The sequence below is a fragment of the Homalodisca vitripennis genome, unplaced genomic scaffold (genome assembly GCF_021130785.1).
Source record: "Homalodisca vitripennis isolate AUS2020 unplaced genomic scaffold, UT_GWSS_2.1 ScUCBcl_4574;HRSCAF=10833, whole genome shotgun sequence".
Lineage (NCBI taxonomy): Eukaryota > Metazoa > Arthropoda > Insecta > Hemiptera > Cicadellidae > Homalodisca > Homalodisca vitripennis.
Genome location: NW_025780681.1, coordinates 14,192 through 37,611, shown reverse-complemented (window position 1 = coordinate 37,611; position 23,420 = coordinate 14,192). Strand labels below are relative to the sequence as shown.

Below are 23,420 nucleotides of genomic sequence, written 5' to 3'. Positions count from 1 at the left end.
CGAAATCGAAAATGTCATCCCTGCTCTCATCCTTCCGGCGAGAAAAAGCAAAGGAAAAGAAGACAAAAAATTCCACTGGTTCAGGTGAGTCCGTGCATAATTAATTTTACACTTTCTGTAGCCCCGTCGAAACCCGATGGATACAGGTATATTTTTTCTTTTAGTCAGTACTACTAACATTTCTAAAGAAATAATTATACCTTTTAACAACTGAATAGGCCCACATTATACATCCTTAACTGTACTTAATTGTTAATGTAAAACACGTGATTAAATTAAAAAATTTCAGATTTGTTGTAATGAGTACATGCAGTTTGCACCAAAGCAGTCTTTAAAAAACCAAATTCTATGATTGATTTGTCAACTATTTCATGCGAGCAAGAAATTGTGACTATTTTTTTAATTAACACGTTCACCCCGAAATGCGCCACCGGTGGCGCATGCTCAAAAATTCCAACATCAATAATTCTCGATGTTTTAATAACATAGACTACTCTAAACCCCGACGTTAGTATTGTTCATGAGGAACGGTTTTATTCGCATATTATTATTCTATAATGTTATATAATACGTATGAATCAATATTTATCATATTTAATTCACATTAAAGTATGTGCCACCGGTGGCGCACGTCGTCCCCTGGTGAAGAAAGGTACCTTCTCAGACGACGTGCTACACCGGTGGCGCACTCTATTAGTGACAAAAAATAGTGCGCGTAGAGCTTCTATTGGCAGCCTTAAGAGTGCGACACTTGCCGGAGCTACTTATAGCGCTCTATTAGCAACAATACGAATCAGACCTTCTTTATAAGCCGCCATTACCTGTCTTCTTGTCGTAGAGATTGTTCTGTGTTGCTGTAAGTTCAGTGAGTTCATTTTTATTTTAGAAAATGGATGAATCAGACATCGATGACGCCCTTGATGATGACTTTAGTGATCGTTCTTTGACCGATTTTTCAGTTAGTGGCAGTGAATATATGCCATCAGATGAGGAAAGTGATGTAACAAGTGCAGAGGAGTTGAATGAAGAAGATGGCGTTGTTAGTGATTTAGATGAATTGGAATTGATGGAAGTAGATGAGGAATATCAAAGGGTTAGAGAGGAGAGTGGAGACGAAGAAGGCAATAATATTGAAAATGTAAGTGACCCTGTACAAGATGTAGTTTGTAAGGTTCATTGTGAATATGTAGAAAATAAGTTAGAGTGGACAGAACCAAAATTGACATGCAGATCATATCCTTTCACAGGAAATGCAGGCTTAAAAACTGTTGGCCAATTTAATTTAAATGATCCATTTGAAATTTATAAACAGTTCCTAGATGATACATTATTGAATTTGATTGTTTTGGAAACTAACAGGTATGCACATCAGTACCTTGCTTCAAAGCCTGTAAAAAAGCGTTCAGCAATGGCTAGATGGGTTGATTGTACAACTGAAGAGATACACAAATTTTTTGGTGTACTGATGATCATGGGCATATGCCCATTGCCTCAAAGACAAATGTACTGGTCAAACAATCCCATGTACCAAAATAGTGTCATCAAGAAAACTATGAGCAGAGACAGATTTGACTGTCTCCTAAAATGCCTACATTTCCAAAATAATGAGGAACCAGCAACTGAAGAGCCTCGGTTGTGGAAAATAAAGAAACTGCTCAATCATTTAAATGCAAAATTTGAAAGTCTGGTAACACCTGAAGAGTCACTAGTTATTGACGAGTCTATGGTTCCATGGAGAGGGCGTTTGATTTTTAAACAATATTTGCCAAAAAAGGCTCATAAATATGGAGTCAAAATTCACAAGATTTGTACCACTGATGGGTATACTTTAAAAGCAAAAATTTACGCTGGTAAGTCAGACGTAACTGCAAGAGAGGCACATGCAGATAAAATTGTCATGCATTTGATGGAATCATTTCTAAATGAGGGTAGAACACTGTTTGCAGATAACTTTTACAACTCCACAAGGTTGGCCAACACTCTGCTTGAGAAGAAAACTTATGTTTGTGGCACCCTTCGAAGTGACCGAAAAGGCAATCCAAAAGAAGTCACTAGCAAAAAATTAGCCAAAGGTGAAGTAATTTGTCAAGAAAGCAGTACAGGAGTAAAAGTACTTAAATGGCATGACAAAAGGCCTGTACTGATGATAACCACTCGCCCTGAAGACGTTTCTACTCTTGTGGCAAGCAAAAAAAACAACAAAGAAAGGCGAGGTTGTCATGAAACCATCATGTGTCATGGCGTACAATGCAGCAAAAAAAGGAGTGGACTTTTCAGATCAGATGTCCTCTTATTACACTCCTATCAGAAAGACTCTCATTTGGTACAAAAAAGTTGCACTGGATCTTCTCCTAGGTACTTGTGTAGTGAATGCACTAGTACTACATAACAAGTACTCATTAAACCAAAAAAATTGTTGTATGCTCACTTTCAGAGAAAAAATACTTCGAAATCTCCTTGAAGGAGAAAATGTTGGAGCCCTTGTTCAAACACCCCAAGATGGCAGGCAAGGTACCAAGAAACTAAAACATGTGCTCTCAAAGCGTGAAGGGACTGCAAGAGAAACCAGGTAAAATATTTCATTTTAATTTTATATAAAATTACAATATATCTACACTACGTCTTATAACAACAATAACACTACATACTAGTTTAGATCCAAACTAATGGATCTTAGTTTTCGTCAATTTACCTGCATGTTCATCAATTTAGTTCAATAAATTAGTGATCTGCATTTTTGCTATGAATTTGTAAAGTTTATTTCAACATGGTTTCCCATATATTTGATAAAAATATAATTAAATACGTTTTATGAAAGTACAAACATCCAATTAGATTTATTCCTTACAGAAAACGGTGTGTCAGCTGCTACAGCAAAATGAAGGAAGAAAGGGGGGCCAAAGCAGCAAGGACGTACGCAAAACGTGTTTCAACTTACTGCAAAGGGTGCGATGAGACTCCTACAATGTGCTTAGAGTGTTTTAACTCCAAGCACTAAACTGAACACCATTTGTAATAGGAAAGCTAATGTTTAATTAAAATATCTTGAGTTTCAAATTTATTGCTTTGTATTTTTTTCCACTAAAAAAGGTCTTTATCAAAACCCGACGTGCGCCACCGGTGGAGCACATTGTAAAAGGTTCCATATGTATCGACAAAGTCATCTAAAACAAGTTGTAAAAACTACGGCTTGGTTTAAAACCAAACTAAAATGCCGTATAAGAGTGTGCCACGGGTGGCGCACGTCGGGGTTTTGGGGGGATCGGCATGTGCCACCGGTGGCGCACGTCGGGGTTTTGAGTGGGGAAAATATTGATTCATTTATCCCGTCGGGCTGAAGGTGTTAAAAAATACTTTGTTAGGCTACTAAAATTATCTTATTTTTTTACTCATGGAGGAAGTAGCTGCAGTACTGACATGACATCGTTTACTTCCAGGACGTGACCAGTTATATGTGAGCACTTGGTTTGCCTACAAGCTATTTGCATTTCTGAAGGAGAAGGATACACCAACCAATACTTTGGACACAGAAAGTGTATGTATATGTTTATTAATCTAAATGTATACATGTTTTACAATGCAGTAATATTATCATTTGTAGAATGATGTTTCCACTGTTATAGCCTATCGGTGGTGGTGATTTAATCTAAAAATAAAAGTAAACAAATATTGATATGTAATTTTAACTTCATCATTTACGAGTAATATCTACACAATTATCTCTGTATAAACCTTTAACAAAATGAAACAGTTTTAAATGAGACAAAAAGGAAAGGTATTAAAAATAGCCTATTGGCAATCTCTTTAAGTAGAAACTTAATTATAAAAATAACTTCAATTCTAGATTTAACAATGTTATATTTTTTATTTTTCACGATCAAAACACATATATAAATGTCTGCAAATGCAAAAATAGTATTTCAAAGAATATCCGAGCACAATTTACTTGAAATCGCTTAAATTAACATGGGCTGTTATGGCAGTTCGGCTACATACTGTTAACACACGTCACATGATGCACAATTACAAAACATTAACACATATTTCTTGTAGTCTCTAAAAATAAACCGGCTTCAAATGCCAATATGATTCATAGTGTAGAGCAACCCTTGGCTGAAAGGTTTTGGTTTAGGTTTATGCGTAACTTTCTTGCCACGAGACTTGTCCTGTTGTAACAAAGTACTCTCCGCAAATTTATTGTGAACTGCCTTTGCAACTTCAGAACTTTTACGGGCTTTCTTTATCATACCAAGAAGTGCTGTACCGAGGATTTCTTTTCTCCAGTTCCCCTCAATGACAGTGCCATTCGGTAGCTCGATGTCAAAAGTACCGGGAGGAGTGTAGATGTCCCGGGATGTTTCGCTCCTCCTGAGGAAATTGTGCAAAAAGAGAGTTGTAAGCACCACATCTCTAACCTTTTCTGCCTCCAACAGCATCGGTTTTCTTAAAACTCTGAATACAGCTGAAAGAATCCCAAAACTATTTTCTGTGACTCGCCGAGCTCGTGATAAACGATAGTTGAAAATCCTTTCTTTGTATCCATTTTCTGAGACCCCAGAGTAGGGTTTCAAAACGTTTTCATGCAGAGCAAACGCTTCATCTCCTAAAAAAACGTAAGGAACACGTTTTTCACGCCCTGGAAGTGTCTTTGGTTGCGGTGCGTTCAAAGTTTTCCCCTCAATCTTTTTCCACAATGCACAGTTTTTAAATATACCACAATCAGATATACGTCCCTGAGCACCGACGTCAGCAAACATAAAATTGTAGTTTGCATCCACCAGCACAAACAGAACGATACTGAAGAAAGACTTGTAATTGTAGTATTCGCTTCCGGTATCCCAAGGTGCTTGGATTTCGATGTGTTTGCCATCTACTGCTGCCAAACAGTGTGGGAAATTCCACGTTTCTTCAAACTCCTTTTCATACTGTAGCCATTCTTGTTGTGAGCTCGGCAGCTGTAACAAATGACATTAAGGTGCTATATAACAGCCGGTGTTATAGTCAGTTATAAGTAAAAAATTTGTTATAGCGAAATTGGTTTTAGATCAATTTTCTTTTTCCCCCAGGTTTTTGTCGAACAGCCTGAAAATGATCCTGATGAAGATGAGGAGGAAGAATCTAATCAATCTGAACCTGTTGTACCATCTGGGAATCAAAGCACGGCAACAGCATCGCCTGCTTTAACATCAAGTCGAAACAGATTTGTACCACCGCAACCCAAAAAGCGAAGGAGAACGGCCATTGACGACCCCCGGCTTGCTCAGGCGTACAAAATCATGGATAATGCGACAAAAACAACTCGTGATGAATGTTCAACATTTGGAGAGCATATTGCGACAAAGCTCCGAAAGTTTGATGACCGTAACCGTATTTGATGCACAAGATTAGTACATTGATATACGAGACAGAAATCGAGGTTGAAACTGTTTACACACGTTCTCCTATGCAACAGAGTGGTGAATCCAGCGCAAGCCGAATGTCTACTCCTAGTCCTTCACCTCAACTTCCATTGCAAGAAGTATACAGTCCACCTGCCAACAACCCTATACAAACATTTATAAATGGGTTTGTGGATAACAATTCAGAAGTTTTAACTACTCTGTAATGGCTAGTATTTAAAATGACAATGAACAATAGTTTATAAAATAGGGCTTGTTACAAGTTATCTTTTGGGGGAATCATTATGTAGATTATTTTTAGTTTGTTTAATTCACTTTCGTTAGTTTGTTTTAAACCATTTTTTAAAATGTTACAAGCATATTAATATTGTTCATTCTAAAACAATCATGTTCCCAAAGTACAGTTTTTTTATAAAAGTGTTGTAAATTTAAATTTACTGCTTAATAAACTGTATTACTTACTTGTATGTAGTCTCTCAGTGCATTATTCAGAGCCCTGCGAACTTCCATCACAATGTATGAAATACTCTGTTTAGACACTTTAAAAAGGTACATCAAGCTTGTGAAAGAGTCTCCAGTTGCTAAAAAGCGAACAGTTATCGCCAGTCTGTCCTTAGCACTTATAGCTTTTCTATAATTAGTATCCCGTCGAGTGATTTCTGGCCCAATCAAATTTAGAAGATACTCAAAATCTTCAGACGACATGCGGCAAAAATTTTTGAACTGCCCACCAATACGGAGATCATTAAGCATGGATTCCCCTCCATACGATTCCCGACGTCTCAGTATGGGCGTCACCCAATGACGACGTGGTTTTCTCCTTCTTTTTAACAGATCATTATAAATAACAATAAAAACCGAAGCAGCTGTTGCCGGGTCCATTTTTCTACATCGGTGTGATTGTGTAGCCCGCGCAACACGGATCACAGCCGCGCAACTACGAACATGGCGCTCTGTTCCGCGCAGTTTCGCGCAGCGCAATATGCTTTGCGCAGCGCGGCGCAGCTCTGCGCGTTCGGTGTGGACGTACCTTTTAGGTTGTGGAACAGATGCCGCATGTAACTATTCTTCATTTAATTGTTATTTAAGTAAACCAAGGCCGTTTTTCGTCTAATGTTGCTCTTAATATTTCAGGAAATGCCTCGAAAGAGAGTCAGGACTTCGTGTAGAAAAACAATGGTCTGAAAAGGATCTTCAGAATGCCGTCAAGCTCATCTAAGAAGAGAACAATGCTATACGCGAAGCTTCTCGAAAATCAGGTAGTCCAGAACGGACAATCAGACGGAGGATGGCAAGTAATAATTTTAAAAAGTCGGGTTGTGGACCTCAGTGCTACCTAGGCGAAGAATCTGAAAAGAAAATAGTTGATCACATAAAAAAACTTCAGGAATGTGGATTTTCACGAAACTCGAGTCATGTCAGGGATCTTGCATTTAATCTTGCCACTGAGATGAAATTATCTAACAAATTCAACCTCGAGAAGGGTAAAGCAGGCCGTGACTGGTTTCGTTATTTTTTGGATAGAAATCCAGAACTCGGTATTCGTAGAGCAGAACATCTTTCAATTGCAAGAGCTACTGGAATGAACACAGACGACATTGATAAGTACTTCCAGTTGTTACAAAAGACAATGACGGATTTAGATCTGCTCAATAAACCATCTGCAATGTATAACATGGATGGAACTGGGTTTCAATTGAATAATGAAGCAGGAAAAGTAGTGGCGATAAAAGGAAGCAAAGATGTTCACCATATCTCATCTACTGAAATAGGTGAAAATAATACAGTAGTGTCATTCTGTAATGCTGAGGGGAATTTTCTACCCCCTTTTGTATTTTTAAGGGGGTAAACAAAACAATTGAATGGCAAGATTCGATGCCGCCTGGATCAGACGTAAGAATGTCACCTAAATCCTCTTAAATAACAAGTGAATTGTTCCTGACTTGGCTTGAGGAGCATTTCATACCCCGAAAAGTTCCAGGTAAAGTTATCCTGTCGCTTGATAGACATTCGTCTCATATGTCCATTCCAGCTCTGGAATTGGCTGCCAACAGTGAAATGCCTTTCAATTGCTTCCCTAGTCACACTACACATTTTTGCAGCCTCTTGATAGAATTTTCTTTAAACCTCTTAAGCACTACTTCAAGGAGGCTTGTAATACGTGGATGTTAAACCATTTTAGAGGAACTGAAAATCAAACAAATGTGACAGCAAGAAAAATTGGAAGGATGCAGTTTGGTGGATTGCTGTCAAAAGCTTGGGGGCAAGCTGCGACAGCCCAAAATGCAATTTCAGTATTTAAGGCATCAGGTGTCGTGCTGTTGGATAATAAGGCTATCCCCGACTATGCTTTCATGACTGAAGACAAAACTCAAGAAGTTGGAGCCGAAAATGAGCCCTTGGAAGTATCAAACATAGCGAATGTACCAACTCAATCTCAAAATGAAGAGGACCCATTGTTAGGAACTTCAACTCAGTACACCAATCTTCTTCAAAAAGACTTCATGCCTGCACCTACTCAACCTAAAGGTTGCACTGAAGCCACACAAAAAAGAGACAATTACACACCAACCAAGATGATAAACAAGATATCACCAATATCACAAGTTAAGAGGCCTAAAAACGTAAATTCCAGGGAACAAAGAGCCTAAAATCTCACAAGCCCTGAATTCATCAAAAGGAAAAAAGAATCTCAAGAATAAAAAAACTGAAGAAGCAAGATAAAAAGAAAAGAATTTATAAGAAAGATCCTACTTTGAAAATGAAGAAGAGTCTCTTGAGAAAGATCCAGCCAAAAAAGAAACTCAAATACGATGATTCGTCGTCCGAAAGTTATATTTTTTTTTTTTTTAATACGGGCATAAAACACGCAGGTTATCAATGCCCGTAGGGTTAACGGACACCTACACTTTAAAATATGGTGTCACGTTATCAGTGCAAGGAATAAATAGCGGATCGCTGTGTCAAATAACATTATCACATTGAGACAATAAGAAAAAACAACAACAGTGAACGGAGGACTAAAACTAAATAACAAAATTAACCGAGAGGCTGTAAAGGGGCCCGATAGTTAAAATATGTCAGATAAATAATAACGATAATAAATATAACAAAATCTAATGCTAAAAACCAGGTAAGTTACTGAAGGAAGGTTGTAAAGGGACCCACCCTCACCAATAACAAATCAATAGAAGGACAAAAGTGCTCGTCTCCTTACGTGACACCTACATATTAAGATAGTGGTGTCTCTCACCTCACAGAAATTTTTTTACTGTAAAGGGGTTTACCCTTGATTAAAACACATAAATTTTCCTAACGAAATTTAAAAGATTGCACCTAGGCGGTGCTAGTTAAGAGCCTTAAAACTAAATACAACTCAGGGGTGAACTGTAAAAGGACTTACCCTTGCCTAAAACTAGCGGTTAAAATACGTTTACTAAAACTAATAAGGTACTATAGGACTCATATTCTGGACATTAATTTGGTGCTCTCCAGAAAACCAAAGAGCTTTGTTAAAACATCTTCTTTGTCACAAAGCAACTCATCTAACCGGCCTGGCAAACGATGTGCTCTCCTCTGCCCGGCGTAGAGGCGGCAGTCTATCAACACGTGGCTGACGTTTAACGCCATGTTACACTCCGCACACTGCGGTGGATCACCACGACTCATTAGGAAACCGTGAGAGAGGCGTGTGTGTCCGATACGGAGTCGACACAGTACAACTTCCTCTCTACGGTTAGTGCGGTAAGCAGTCGACCAAGGCTTTACTGTGTATTTAATCTGCCGAAGTTTGTTATTGGTCACTTGATCCCACGATATATTCCACTGATGTTGTAGTCGTGACTTTACAATCGGCTTTAGATCGGACGCGATTGATCGCCTAGTACATGGAGTCAGAGAGATTGCCTCCTTTGCTGCCCTATCTGCGATCTCGTTACCAGGTATTCCGGTATGTGCAGGTACCCATAGTAACGTAATTGCGATACCCCGCGACATCAGCTCGCTCAAAGCGTAGCGAATCTTACGAACCAGGACATGTTTGGAGTACATGTCCTTGATAGCCAGCAGACTGCTTAGCGAGTCCGAGCACACAACCACCCTATTTGTTCTTGGACATACAATATTTAACTATTTCAAGATAGCTGTTAGTTCTGCTGTGTATATTGAAGATTCAGGAGTGAGGCAGAATTTGTACTCTCTATTGGAAGTGACAAAGGCACAACCCGTTCCTGCCTCACTCTTTGAGCCATCCGTGTAGATGACATCGCAGGGTGAACAGGATTACAAAATTTCTCTACAGGCGCTTGTGGACAACAGTGATGCGTCTTGCTTGTCCAACTGTAATAACGACAGTATTACATTGGGAGTTCTGACTGTCCATGGTGGCCTATCCATCTCGTGACATACTTCAACATCAATCGCTCTCATGTCCACTTCTGCGAGATGTAACAGGATTCTAATGCCAAAAGGTGCGGGGGCATTAGGTTTATTGTGGTACAAGGGAGCAAGCGATGTGTCTAGGACTACCTCGAAGGCCGGATTTTCTGGCCTTGATTTTAAACTAAAAAAATAGTTCATAGCCAATTGAACACGTCTGAAAGATAGGGATGGCTCACCACTCTCAGCTAACAGACTGACAACGGGGCTGGAACGAAAAGCTCCAGTAGCCAATCTGATGGCAGAGTGATGGATTGAGTCCAACATTTTAAGGGCTGTTGGCTTGGCAGAAGAATAAACCTGGGATCCATAATCAATACAAGATCGAATATATGCCTTGTAAAACTGAAGCATGCATTTTCTATCTGCACCCCACTTCGTCCCTTTGCACGCCAACGTCCGTGTGACACGGACGTCGGGTACTCAATCGAAAAACGCCGACGGCCGTGTGACACGGACGTCACGAATTTCTCTTTCTAATTTGTTTTAGTACATCAGATCGGCATGATATTCGATCTAATTATTGTCTATTAGTTGCTTTATACGCTTATAACGATTTAATACTCTATGGAGTCTTTACTTCGGTGGTATTTGTGTTTTATTTCAGCTGTGCGGCAGTTGGATTACTTGTCACAGTCGAGGTTGCGCTGCCGATCGTACTGTTTGTTTACACGTCGTGTTTTACACAGTTCTTTCGTTTTTATAACTGTTTTATTGTTTATTGTTGTTTTATACTTAGTAAAATGAGTAAAAGAAAGCGGGAAAGGTCACCGGCGAGTGAAAATACGTTGTTTAGTGGATTAGTTGAAGCCGGATTTAACGTTTTGGAAGACGAACTAAGTGACGATTTTGTTGACAACATTTCTCAGTCAGAGGATTCCAGTGCCGATTCAGATTCTGGTGGTGAAGAACATATTTGTGATCCAGTAGATGACACGGACGAAGACCCGGACTTTGTACTTTCCGATAATAATGCGGATTATTCTTCTGACGACCTAGACTTGCCCTCCACGTCTGCAGGTAGGCCTAGTGGTACAAAAAGAGGTAGGCCTTCAAATGTTGTGCCTGTTGCCTCTGGTTTGGATCAAAATAATTTGGTCAGACCTAGGCCTAATAACACTACCAACCAACAAAATGTCAACCAAGGAATTCCTGATGTAGGCCTAAATGAATGGAAAATCACAAATGATATTGGGGACCCAGGCAATACCACATCCTTTGTTTTTTCTGAAATTCCTGGACCAAAACACTGTCCACCAAGTGATGCAAAGCCGGTCCAGTACTTCAATTTATTTTTTACATTGGGTTTGCTGCAAACCTTTGTTGCTGAAACTAATCGATATGCAACAGCATACATGCAGAGCCATCCAAATTTGTCTCCTGGAGCTAGAGTACACAAATGGCGACCTGTTTCACTCTCAGAAATGAGAGCTTTTCTAGCAGTCATCCTAAATATGGGTCTCAACAAAAAACCAACAATAAATAGTTACTGGTCAACCATGAAGTCACAGGCTAGCCCTTGGTTTTCGAGATATGTTTAGTAGAAATCGGTTTGAAGCAATCCTTCAATTTTTCCACATAGTTGATAATCGTACTCTATCTAAACCTGATCAGCCTGGTTATGATCCTGCAGGAAAGTTTCAACCCCTATTAGAACATGTCAATAGGCTATTCAAGACTCACTACACTCCACATAGGGAGATTTCTATTGATGAAAGTCTCGTAGGGACAAAAAGTCACTCTCAACTTATTCAGTATTTACCAAACAAACACCACCACAAGTGGGGCATCAAGTTGTGGATGTTATGTGACTCTGTCTCTAAATATTGCCTGGCTTTTACCTGCTATAAAGGGAAAAGAGATGCAGATGGTAACAATGAAAATGGTCTAGCCTACAAAGTTGTCAAAACATTACTACAAATTGGACAATACATGGAAAAGGGTTACCACTTATTTGTAGACAACTTCTTCAACACTATACCTCTTGCAAAATTTTTGTTCAGCAAATCTACCTATATAACAGGAACCATCAGGAGAAACAGAAAGGGAATACCTGACCCAATGAAGGCAAAACTGGATGTTGGTCAATCACTTTATATGAGAAATGAGAATCTTCTTATGCTAGCTTACAGAGACAAAAAAAGTCAAAAGAAACCTGTTATATTACTGTCTACAAAGGGTACTCCTAGGACTGTTGAAAAAACTAGAAAAAGGCATAATAGGGAAGAAACAAAAACAAAACCTGAAATGATTGACCAATACAACCACTACATGGGAGGTGTTGATGGGTCAGACCAAATGTTGTATTGCTACCTAGATGAACGAAGGACAGTAAAATACTGGAAGAAAGTCACATTTAATGTGTTTGCCCGAATGATCCTGAATTCGTATATAATATATAAGGAAAATTGTACTGGGAAACAAATGTCAAGGCTTCAGTTCACTGTTAGTATTATTGAGGACCTTTCTCAAGAGTGGCTTGATAAAAATAATCAGCCCCGAAATATGGTCGGAGGAGACGGACCAAATGGTTTTGGTTTAGAACATTTACCAGGGAATATGGAGAGGAACTGTGCTGTATGTAGTAAAATAAGTACTGCAGCTGGAGGGCGTAGGAAGAAATCAAGACTTATTTGTAAGAACTGTAAGAGGGGTGTTCACCCCCTTTGTTTTGGTGAACACAGATGCTAAAAAGCCTTAGTCAATAAAGTGTAAATAATGTACATAGCTCAGTGAATTGTTAGTTTTGTGATGTTTATAAGTAAAAGACTAACTAATGGTGATTTAGTTTTGTGTGTTTGACATTTTTAGTTCTGAGCATAGTGAATTTACAAATATATATACAGTATAATACTTTACTTGCATCTGACCAAATTTACATATATGTCAACTTCTAGGGAAAACGTCATAATCACAATAGTACATAAGGTAAGCATTTGAAATTGTATAATTAGGTTAAGAATTATATATAATTTAGTGCTGTGTAACTGAAAAGCACCAAATATTTTTTTGAAAATCACTTAAGTGTGCAAAAAAATGTTTTTTACAAATTAAAAAATATTTTTTAGTGTAACTTTTTTTATTACAAACATAAACTAATAATAAAAAATATTAAACCCCATTTTATTTGAAAGAGAATTTATTAAGAAAAAGAACAGTACAAAAATCATTAAGATATGTTGAAAAATAAAAAACATATGGAGGTTTATACGAAACCTTGCGAAGAGGGTGAAAAATGCCTTGGCGTTTTTGGCTGGTACTTTTAGAAAATGGGCTGGCGTGCAAAGGGTTAAAGCTCTCATCGCGTTAAGTCTCTTTAGGCATTTCGCTTTAAGTTCTTTAATGTGCAAAACCCACGTCAGTCTGTAATCAAACCACAACCCTAGGAATTTCACACAGCGACTCGCTGGGATTATTATTCTATTTATCCTAAGAGTTGGATCAGTGACGTTCCTCAGTCAAGAAAAAGTTATACATTTAGTCTTTGAAGGAGAAAAAGAAAAATCCGGTTTGGTTGCTCCAATCTTCAAGATGGTGGATGGTGAGCTGAAGGTACCTCTCTGCAGTAGCCAGCCTCCTGGTAGGGACGAACACAGCAAAGTCATCTACGAATAGAGAGCATCTGACAGGAGCTCTGACGCAGGAAGTGATGCTGTTTATGGCCACAGCAAAGAGAGTACAGCTAAGGACACTCCCTTGATGTATACCGTTCTCAAGAATTTTGATGTCGGACAAATGAGTTCCTAGTCTTACATTAAAAGAACGTTCATCCATAAAACCTTTAATAAAATATAACATATTACCGCCGACGCCCCAATTTGAAAGGGTGTTTATAACTCCCCTACGCCAAGCTGTATCATACGCTTTTGTTATATCGAAAAATACAGCAACAAGTTGCCTCCGTTCAAGGAAAGCATTCAGGATTGACGATTCCAGGCATACTAGGTGGTCTAGAGTTGAACGGCCTTGACGGAAGCCACATTGCTGTGGAGACAGGAGATTATTGTGTTCTAGGAACCATACCAGTCTACGATTTACCATCCGCTCCAGTATCTTTCAAAGACAACTGGTAAGCGAGATAGGCCTGTAGCTAGTAGGGGAGAACTTGTCTTGGCCAGGTTTGTATAATGGCACAACGTAAGAGTTACGCCATGAACTTGGAAAGCTGCGTTCTTGAAAAATTCTATTGAAAAGGGACAAGAGGCACGCTTTAACCTCTACAGGAAGGTTTCTCAACATGGCGTAGTGGATGTCGTCAGCACCGGGAGCTGAGTTTATAATGGGAGAAATAGCAGATTCTAGTTCGTCAAGAGAAAACAATAAATTTAAGGGACTTATATAGTTATTTTCATTTATGGGCTGTGCTTCATGTTGTACTTTATATCGCTGGAACAAAGGACTGTAGGACGTCGTCCTCGACACGTTAGAAATGGACGAGGCCAGAGCGTTTGCCACATCTTTCGGCTCGGTTAATATGATGTCGTTCACCCTTAAGCCAAGAATAGGCAGAGGTGGCTGTTTTCCGCAAACTGCCCTTAGTCTCCTCCACACCAGAGGTAGAGGGGTGGTACGGTTAATCGAGGAAGTAAATTCCTTCCACGAATTTCGTCGACATCTTTTAAATATGAGACGAGCTTTAGCTCTGGCAAGACGAAATCGTGACCCAAACCGAGTGTGCCGTCGTCAGCTCCTAGCCGAGGCAGAGATTCGATTCCAAGGAATTGAAAACGATGAAGATACACCAGGTGATTAACGTGGTGATCTTAGTGACGTACGCGTTGAAGACAGAGGTAATAATTTACAAATTGCTACACATTCTAAAGCTACTGGATAGAGGAAACCCGTTTCGAATGCCACACATGAAGGGTCTAAATTTAAAAAGGGGGGAGTAAGCCGGGAAAAGCCTGCACCCAATAAAAAGATGAACCCCGTTCGAAACTGGGAAAAATAAGACTTAGAGTTCAGAAGAGAGGTACCCCTTCATTATGAGATATTCAGAGACAGAAAGAAAGAAAGTTTCCATTCCTCAGCCATATCTTATTGCGCAATACAACAGGAATATGGGAGGTGTCGATCTAATGGACAACAATATATCGAACTACGGAATAGGCGTTCGTGGAAAACGGTGGTATTTCCCAATCGTTCTCTGGCTTTTTGATGTTGTGATGAGCAACTCTTGGTTTCTGGCTCGCTCTCAAGGAGTTACTTTGGACAGTCTCAGTTTCCGAAGGAGTGTGGTCCAGGCTTTACTTCTAAAATTTTGACGCGCTCCTAAAGCAACTGGCCCTACAAGAGCACTGAAGAGAACTTCAAACCCACTCCGTAGTGACCATGGAGGTCATCTTATAGTGACAGGTCAAAGTAGAAGAAGGTGTGTTGTGTGTAAAAATAAAACTGTAAAAGCGTGCAAACGATGTGAGGTCCCACTGCATGATACCTATTTTGCAGATTTCCACAAAAAGTAATCATTTGTGTAATAAACATGTCTTTCAAATGTGTTTGTAAATAAAGTTTCCACTATATACACTTTATTGTGTTTTACTAAGGCCTCACACCCAACGGGTCGTTAACGACCCATGTTAAAAAAGTACCAAAATGTTTAAAATAAATATTTTTTTGTCATATTAGTGTAAATTAGATAAGGAATAATTGATTTTTTATAGTGAATAAAGTATTTAAAAAAAAAGTTTTGGGCTTTAATGGGTTAAGGCGATTCCAGGGGGTTGTGGGACGCGCCCCTGGCAGCTTCGCCCTGCCTAACGGATAGCCAGGTGGGATCAGCGTGACGCACTGACCCTTGCTAATAAGGCGCTGAGCCAAGGAGTCGTCCGGGTGGTGTTCAATGTGGGGAGTTCGCTAACTACCGGTCTGCACCACCCGAGAGCCTTGCCATCTATCAGATATGGGCATCGCTTTGCTGGCCGGGTCGACGTTGGACGATTCGTCGCGTTCCTCGACGGAGAAGTAACGGGAAACTCCAACGTCACTACCACCTTCTCTGCGGCCCGGAGGGCGGGGAACCGGCTCTCCTGGCCTACGCCACAGTGGTAGGAGTTATTGTATTGTGTCATGGGTAGGAGCAACGGACCTTCCAGCTGGTGGTACTTGGTGCAGGGCGGCCGATCATCGTGGACGGGAAGAGCCGGCGATTCATGTCTTCAGCTCTACGGCGAGCACTTCAGCCCCACGGCCGAGCTGCCCTTGCCGCGAAGCCGAACCAAGGCAGGGTAGCTCGGGTTGTGACGACGTCCCCCACTTCCAATCACATGCTTCGAAGAGGTAGACACCCGTTTTCGCCGAGTGGAGATTTATACACCGGGCGAGGCTGAACGGGTGTTGGAAGTGGGGTAACGATGACCGCCGTTGCAGATGATGTGACAGATATGACGAGACGACTGCCCATGATGCCCGCAATAAGTAAGAGGCACGTTGCCATCCTGGACCTGCTGTCGTCGGAGGTATGAAGAGATGCAGCTGAACAAGAGGGTGCCTTTCCAGGAGCTTGTGCCTGACACGGAAGTCCCGGAGGAGGTGGACATGTGCCAACCAGACATCGTGACGATCGGCTATCATATTATAGCGCAAATGGCCTGTTATTTAATAATAATCTATTTTGCAATATTTAACTTTAGCTTAGCATGTAATATATCTAACATTTTGTCCGAAAAACAAGATTAATTTAAAACTATGGAAATGAAAGAAACTATTCGCACTATCGCGGCACAACTCCGAGAAGAAGTTCTTAATTCTACCCTGACGAATTTGCCTGGAGATGTTACGGCTGAGGATTTGATTAGAGGTGAGTGTGCCAGAACTTGTAACGTGTTTCTTGGAGGCTTTTAATTTGGGGAACGTTTCTCATTTTTCAAGAGCAGCAAGTGAAAGAAAAAAATAGATACGATATAACAATTTTTTTCTATTGGACAAGATTTGATCTACGCTGCTTCCAGCCACAAAATAAAAACTTCCAAGCATATAACTCTGGGTCTCGTTGTTAAGAGCTTATTTAATAGTAAAAAGATGCCCTGAAGATATTGTACGTCGTCCTGATTTAAAAACTGGAGTAGCTTTAGATAATTTTGACCGGTTTTTTCAGACACTAAATGGTAAAGAGGGCTCTTCACGACAACGGTGGGAATAATTTTTAAAGATATAATTCAAGATGAAGATACCATGCCTGTAGTATCTCCACCTCTTAATGAAATTGAGAATTCAGCTTCTAATCAGCCAGTACACGATAGCGGTTCAGAGACACCACTCAGTACACCAAAAACCCGAAAACGCCGAGCATTTGATGAAATAACATTTGACATGCAGCTATTTACCAAAAAATTTAAAATAGCAACTTGGAATCAACAAGATATTATTTCGACACTCGATAAAGTTCCGGAAAGTTTATTTTACGTCAAAGCAATTAGATGTGATGTGGACGTTGTCACATATGCATAGAATATCAAATGTTCCAATGTGGGTAGTATATCACAATAAAATAATCATAGACAATTCACCTGTTCTAAAGGTCTCTTATCTAACACCAATTAATGAGTCGCCCACTAATAATTCTACCGTTTAAAAACTCTAAAAATAAGCCAACAAATAGCGAAAGAACGTCAAGCCCCATACATTCAGGTCATCATTGGTAATACAGATGAGTGGACCTTGGTCAACAAAACCAAGCTGCAGACTTAATAACAGATCGATAGCCGATCATATGCCGATTTTAGTGAGCACATTCGAGTAGCAGATTCCATTGAGTGTTTGCATCTCCTTCCATAGAGTCCCATTAGCATGTTACCCTTTAGATTGCAATGGCTCGATCACCAGGAACGATGGTGGGCACTGAAATACGTAACCATCATATATGATGATGGAAGCTGATCTAGAAGATCCCACAGATCGTCAGAGGCTAAATCATAAGGTAGAGGTGGAATATATACAGAGGAAATTGATAGGTTAATGGAAAAAACTATTTCTACAACTAATGACTGAAGATTTGTGCCGATAGTTAATGTGGTGATAGTTGTGACATTTGGCAGTTATGAATAATCCGTCAGAATTACAACACCACCACAAGATATTTCTTGAAGGACGTCTTCATGTAGAAACATTTGAGAAGACCTGGATGATGATTTATTTGTTTTCTTAATCGGCACTTTGGATCTATTATTTCCTTTGATCTGGATTGTCTTCATGGATTCATCGTCGAATTTTTATTTCTGCTACGGACAGAGCAAGTTTGGAGTTTTGTTGGGCTTTACCTAAGTACCACGATGTAATTGGAGTTCTTGCATAGGACTGTGTATTTAACGTCGCAGATTGAGAGTGGACCTCTTTAAGAGAATCTCCAGTAAACGTAGAGGATGTTGTTCGTTCCCAATGGCTAGCTGTTTTGCGCAAGTAGCCACATAATCCGTCAAAGCTCACACCATAACTTCCAAGGTCTGCAAGAGGAGCATTGCGCAGGTTGGAGATGAATTTTCACGGCTACAGAGTAACGAATTCTGTTTTTAGAAGGTGGGGCCATTCTCCTCCTGTACTCTTTACGAACTTCGTTGAACTTCTCTTAAAGAAGAGGGATGCTTTCATTTGCAATTTACGCATCATACTTCATTTTTGCACTCCTTCTCTCGATATCTCTCGTCACCGCAGCGGGAACACATCTCTGGGTTCTTGCACACCTTGCTGGAATGGTCAAATCTTTGGCATCGCTGTAGAGTTCTAAAATGGGGAGGTACGGACCGAGATAGGTATCCAGCTTTAATATAATAAAATTAGGGGGATGAGGCCTTGAAGATATCAATATAAGACCCGGAGTTAGAATTTCTATCCCGTTTTCCATCCGAACTACTTCTGTTACCGTTGAGTATTTCGGTTCCAGCAAGTCTCGAGAATACATTATTCCTTTTGAGGTGTTGGGGTTGAGGATGGATTTTAATTTCGACCTGGTCAAAAAAGCAGTTCATTTCCAGGATTTTCTTTGCTTGAGTACTGTTTGCTGCCTCCGCTAAAATAGTTCCATTTCTCAACTTCCGAATCGTTTTTGGCTGAACTCTAAAACTCGTGTAAGCTTTGTTTATGTCGAACAAGTTGACCTTATTCAATGATTTTTCTACTATGTGGATCGCTACAAGAAAAAGATTTCAGGTGTCAAATCGTCTTCAGTGGGCTGATTATGGCATTTTCTTTGTTTAGCTTCTATTTTACTTTCCGAAACAGAGTTAGCGCTTTCATCTATATCGTTTTGACCCCTGGATACAACGCATTGGTTCATTTGTCCTCATGATGTGGGGGGTTGGTCTTCCATCAGTTTTTTACTAGCGCATCGTATTCAGTTATGCGGGCCAGTTAACCGGGAACGGAAACGTGCCCTCAGGCACCTCCAAACCCGTAACTTGTGAGGCAGCCTTGCCTCAGTTCTCCGAGGCCAGGTTTTCATCAATCACAAACATCTGTATTTCCACCAGGTTACAAAAATACATATATCATATACATTACAACACATTTATTTACAACTAATACATAATTTTAGAGGAGCCATTTCAGATTATTGAAGCCGATGAAGATTTCAATGTTGATGGAATTTCCAGTGGGCTACCTGAGACTGTAGTATTAACAGACGAAGATGAATGTGGTCTTGCAAGTTGACGCCAGCTTAGAGCACGGGCCGAAATTGTTTCTAAGAATGACAAATTAGAACGATCCAGTGATAGTTGTAGAGAAAGTGAGGGGTGAGAGCATTCTCATAAAGAAGATATCACCAAAAAAGAAGAAATGCGTGGGACAAAGAGTACAATAGAGAGCGAGAAAGCCGTGTACTTAGGTACAAACTGATTTGACAAGTACAGATACACTTTTTCTTGAAAGTGTCTACTCTGCTTTTCGTGCCCCTTCAGTAGAGGCACTTCAATTATTCTTCAATTACAGGTTTTTTTCAAACTATGATAACGGAATCAACAAAGTATGTTCTCTTTAAAAATGAACCATACTCTTTGTTGACTCCAGATGAAGTCAGACTTCATTGGCATATTGGTTGTGAGAGGTTACAATACTCTTTCTGGCAAAAGATATTACTGGGAAAATGATACTGATGTCAGGAACAATCTTGTATACTATTCAATGCGAAGGGACCGATTTATTAAAATAATGAAATAGAAGTAGGGGAGAAGGGGGCACTTTTCAACAGTTTGAATTTCCCTCCTTTAGTAGTGCTCAGAGATTGGTCAATAGGTAAGCCAATAGCCTTTCATGATGTACAACAGTAGACATTAACTTTCCCTCCATTTCTTTAAGTAGTTGCTGAGTTATTGAGTGTAACATGTTTTAGGACCTCAAAAGTAAAAAGTTTATTCAGTTTTTGAACCTGCTTTTTCGACAGAAGTTGTTCAGTGAGGTAAGTGAGATTTATGCATCTAATAGCTTATTAAATTCTACATGCAAGCACATAATAAATAAGACAAAACTATGTTTCTGTGATTACTTATAGTCATCAAAAGCAAATGGTGGCACCTGGGGCAGATTTCAACAGAGATTTGGGGGTACATTTCAACAGCGTTTGAAAGGTACCCCAATCAATATTTCAGGTTGAATAATTAATATAAATGTATATGCACTATAAAACACTATCTTTAGTTGGCTTTCCACAGTTTTAACAACCTAACAATATTCAAGTTTTTAGGTTATAAATAGCACAGCTAAACTAAATACAAAAGCCACCCTATCCATCAGGCAATTTTGTTGTAGTCTATGTTCAATTTGAATTAATATTGACAGAATGGCTATTAAGTCAAGTATACATTAGTAAGCCTACTAGCCTATAATGTAGAATACAACATTTTACAGTATGTTATGACACTTAGCCTAATAGTTTTTCTCTCTTTCCAGATTATAAAATGGTGCGAAACGTACAAGAAGAAGCGAAATAAACCAGAAGTTAGTGAAGAAGACATTACCAAAGCAATGAAAGCAGTCGAAGGTGGAATGTCATTGAGAGTAGCAGCAGATTTATATGGAATGCACTATTCCGCTCTATTTTATAGATTGAAAAAAGGTAAGGTAGACGTAGTCGATCCTAAGAATGATGAATCCAATAGGCCTGTAGCCAACACACCAAAATGCTACAGCTCTAAATATACAAGTCAACAAGTGTTCACTGCAGAGCAAGAAACCATGCTTTCAAAATACATAATAAAATGCTCAGAACTGAACTATGGGTTAACCTACAGACAAGTTCGACAGCTTGCACATGATTATGCAAAAAACCTTGGATCAAAATCCCAAATAGTTGGGAGGAAAACCGCATTGCTGGAACTGACTGGTTAAAGAGTTTCATGAAACGCCAACCAACTCTTACATTGAGAAAACCCGAAAATACTACTATGCTGTTCGAATTAATTGGGACAAACATGTTTTTCTGGTCTTTGTTAGTTTGTGATAACTGGTGATGTCCCAGACCGCTTCAAACCGGTTATAACTGCATAGAAGTAGTGTGCTGGGTTGACCTTGACTGTAAAAAACTTGTTTGACTGGTTTTGGAGTGTCATTCCTTCAGTTGTGAGCCTTTCTTTGTGGCGGTCGGTGGTTGTGGTACTGTGTTCCGTTTATTACGTGCTTCTTCAAAGATGGATATAACACCTAGGAAGCGTGCTAAAGTTGTTGCTCTTAATGAACACACGTCTATGACTGTGAGAGATATAGCTACAGCAGTTGGTGTGGGAAAATCTAGTGTTTCCAGAATTTTAAAAACATATCAAGATTCCGGATCATTGTCTCCAAAAAGAAAAGGAAAATGTGGGCGCAAACGTAAAACAACTCCAAGAACTGACAAAATTCTAATAAGAAATAGCAAAATAAATCCAAGAAAGACAAGCACAGACCTTCGAAGGGATTTGTTGGATTCTGGTATTGAAGTGAGTACTTCAACTGTAAGGAAAAGACTTCTGGAAGTTGGTCGAAAGGCAAGAAAACCGAAGAAAAAACAATTTCTTACTAAGAAAATGATGCAAAAAACGTTTAGTATGGGCTAAGAAATACCGATCATGGACTGTAGATGACTGGAAAAAAGTTATTTTCAGTGATGAATCACATTTATTTGTGCAGGGATATCTATCAAGTGTTGTTAGGCGGAGTGAAGGTGAACCTTTGCGAGAAGGTCATATCCAACAGACTGTTAAACATCCTTCTAAACAGATGTTTTGGGGTTTTTTTTACCACAAATGGTACTGGGAGCTTAGTTTCCCATCAATGGGATGATGAATTCAGCCAAATACATCGACATACTACGCAGTCGGATAGTTCCATTTATGGAAACATTTGATGGAACATTTCAACATGACTTAGCCCCTTGCCACAATTCAAAATTGGTCAAGACTTTTATGCGGGAAAACAAAGTAAAAGTGCTTGATTGGCCTGGTAACTCACCCGACCTAAATCCGATTGAGAACTTATGGCATATTCTCAAGAAACGTTTAGCTAAGATGGATTGCACTACAAAAGAAAAAATGATAACAAGTGCTATACAAGTTTGGTTTCACGATGATGAAGTCAAGAACATGTGTGCTAAACTAGTGGAGTCAATGCCAAGACGTGTAGGTGAGGTCATTTCTGCTAAAGGAGGACATACTTCATACTAATGTATTGATTGTTCAATCTAAATAAGGTATCTAATGATTAAAAACTAATGTTTTAGGAAAAAATTGGTTTTTTTCATTTGTCCCAATTAATTCGAACAGCATAGTAGTTTGGCAAGAGCCACAGCTTTTAACAAAGAAAATGTTACTGAGTTTTTCAACAATTATGAGCGAGCCCTCAAGTCTGGACAATTTACCACAGACAAAATCTATAATGTCGACGAGACAGGAGTATCAACAGTTGTCCAAGCTCCAAATGTTGTTGCTAAGCTAGGAGCTCGCCAAGTGGGCCAAGCGGTTTCAGGCGAGCGTGTTACCATGATTACTATGTGTATGATAACTAATGCTGTAGGAAATACAGTCCCACCAGTTTTTGTTTTTCCCAAGAGCTAAATTTCATGACTCAATGCTGTTTGGTGCACCACCTGGAAGTTTAGGCTTGGCTAACAGTCCAAAAAGTGGATGGATGATTGGTCCTTTGTTTTTGCAAGTCCTCAAACACTTAAAAAAGCATACTAACTGTTCTACAGACAACAAAATCATTGTAGTAATGGACAATCATGAAAGCCACTGTACACTTGATGCTGTGGTATATGCAAAGGATAATGGTATGGTGTTAGTGACATTCCCTCCTCACTGTTCTCACCGGCTTCAGCCTTTGGATGTTGGAGTCTTGGGACCATTCAAATCTAAGTTGAAAGTAGCACAGAATGATTGGATGGTATCAAACCCAGGTAAGACCATCAGCATTCATATCCTAGCTGCATTGGCAAACACTGCATACGCTGCTTCATTTTCAAATAAAAACATAACTGCAGCCTTTGCAAAAACTGGTGTCTAGCCATTTAACCGTCTAGTTTTTAATGATGAAGATTATGTAGCATCCTCTGTCAATCACGTTCCTGAGAAAGCCGTTGATCAATCTCCTCCTCATATCGGGATCTGCACATTGGAAAGT

At 39.5% G+C, this 23,420-nt stretch overlaps 1 protein-coding gene across 1 annotated transcript; it reads left to right on the top strand.

Moving 5' to 3' along the window:
* The first annotated feature begins 665 nt into the window (after positions 1–665).
* Positions 666–3,061, top strand: LOC124372996. Its single transcript, XM_046831404.1, has 2 exons — positions 666–2,569; positions 2,851–3,061. Exons 1-2 carry the CDS (start codon positions 2,220–2,222, stop codon positions 2,996–2,998), a joined length of 498 nt encoding a protein of 165 aa, XP_046687360.1. The 5' UTR covers positions 666–2,219; the 3' UTR covers positions 2,999–3,061.
* Positions 3,062–23,420: the final 20,359 nt, after the last annotated feature.

Excerpts from the sequence above, each read along its gene's own strand:
- LOC124372996 (XM_046831404.1), top strand. The coding sequence starts at position 2,220 with ATGAAACCATCATGTGTCATGGCGTACAATGCAGCAAAAAAAGGAGTG. Across the intron at positions 2,570-2,850 it reads GGGACTGCAAGAGAAACCAG|AAAACGGTGTGTCAGCTGCT; the intron begins GTAAAATATTTC and ends TATTCCTTACAG.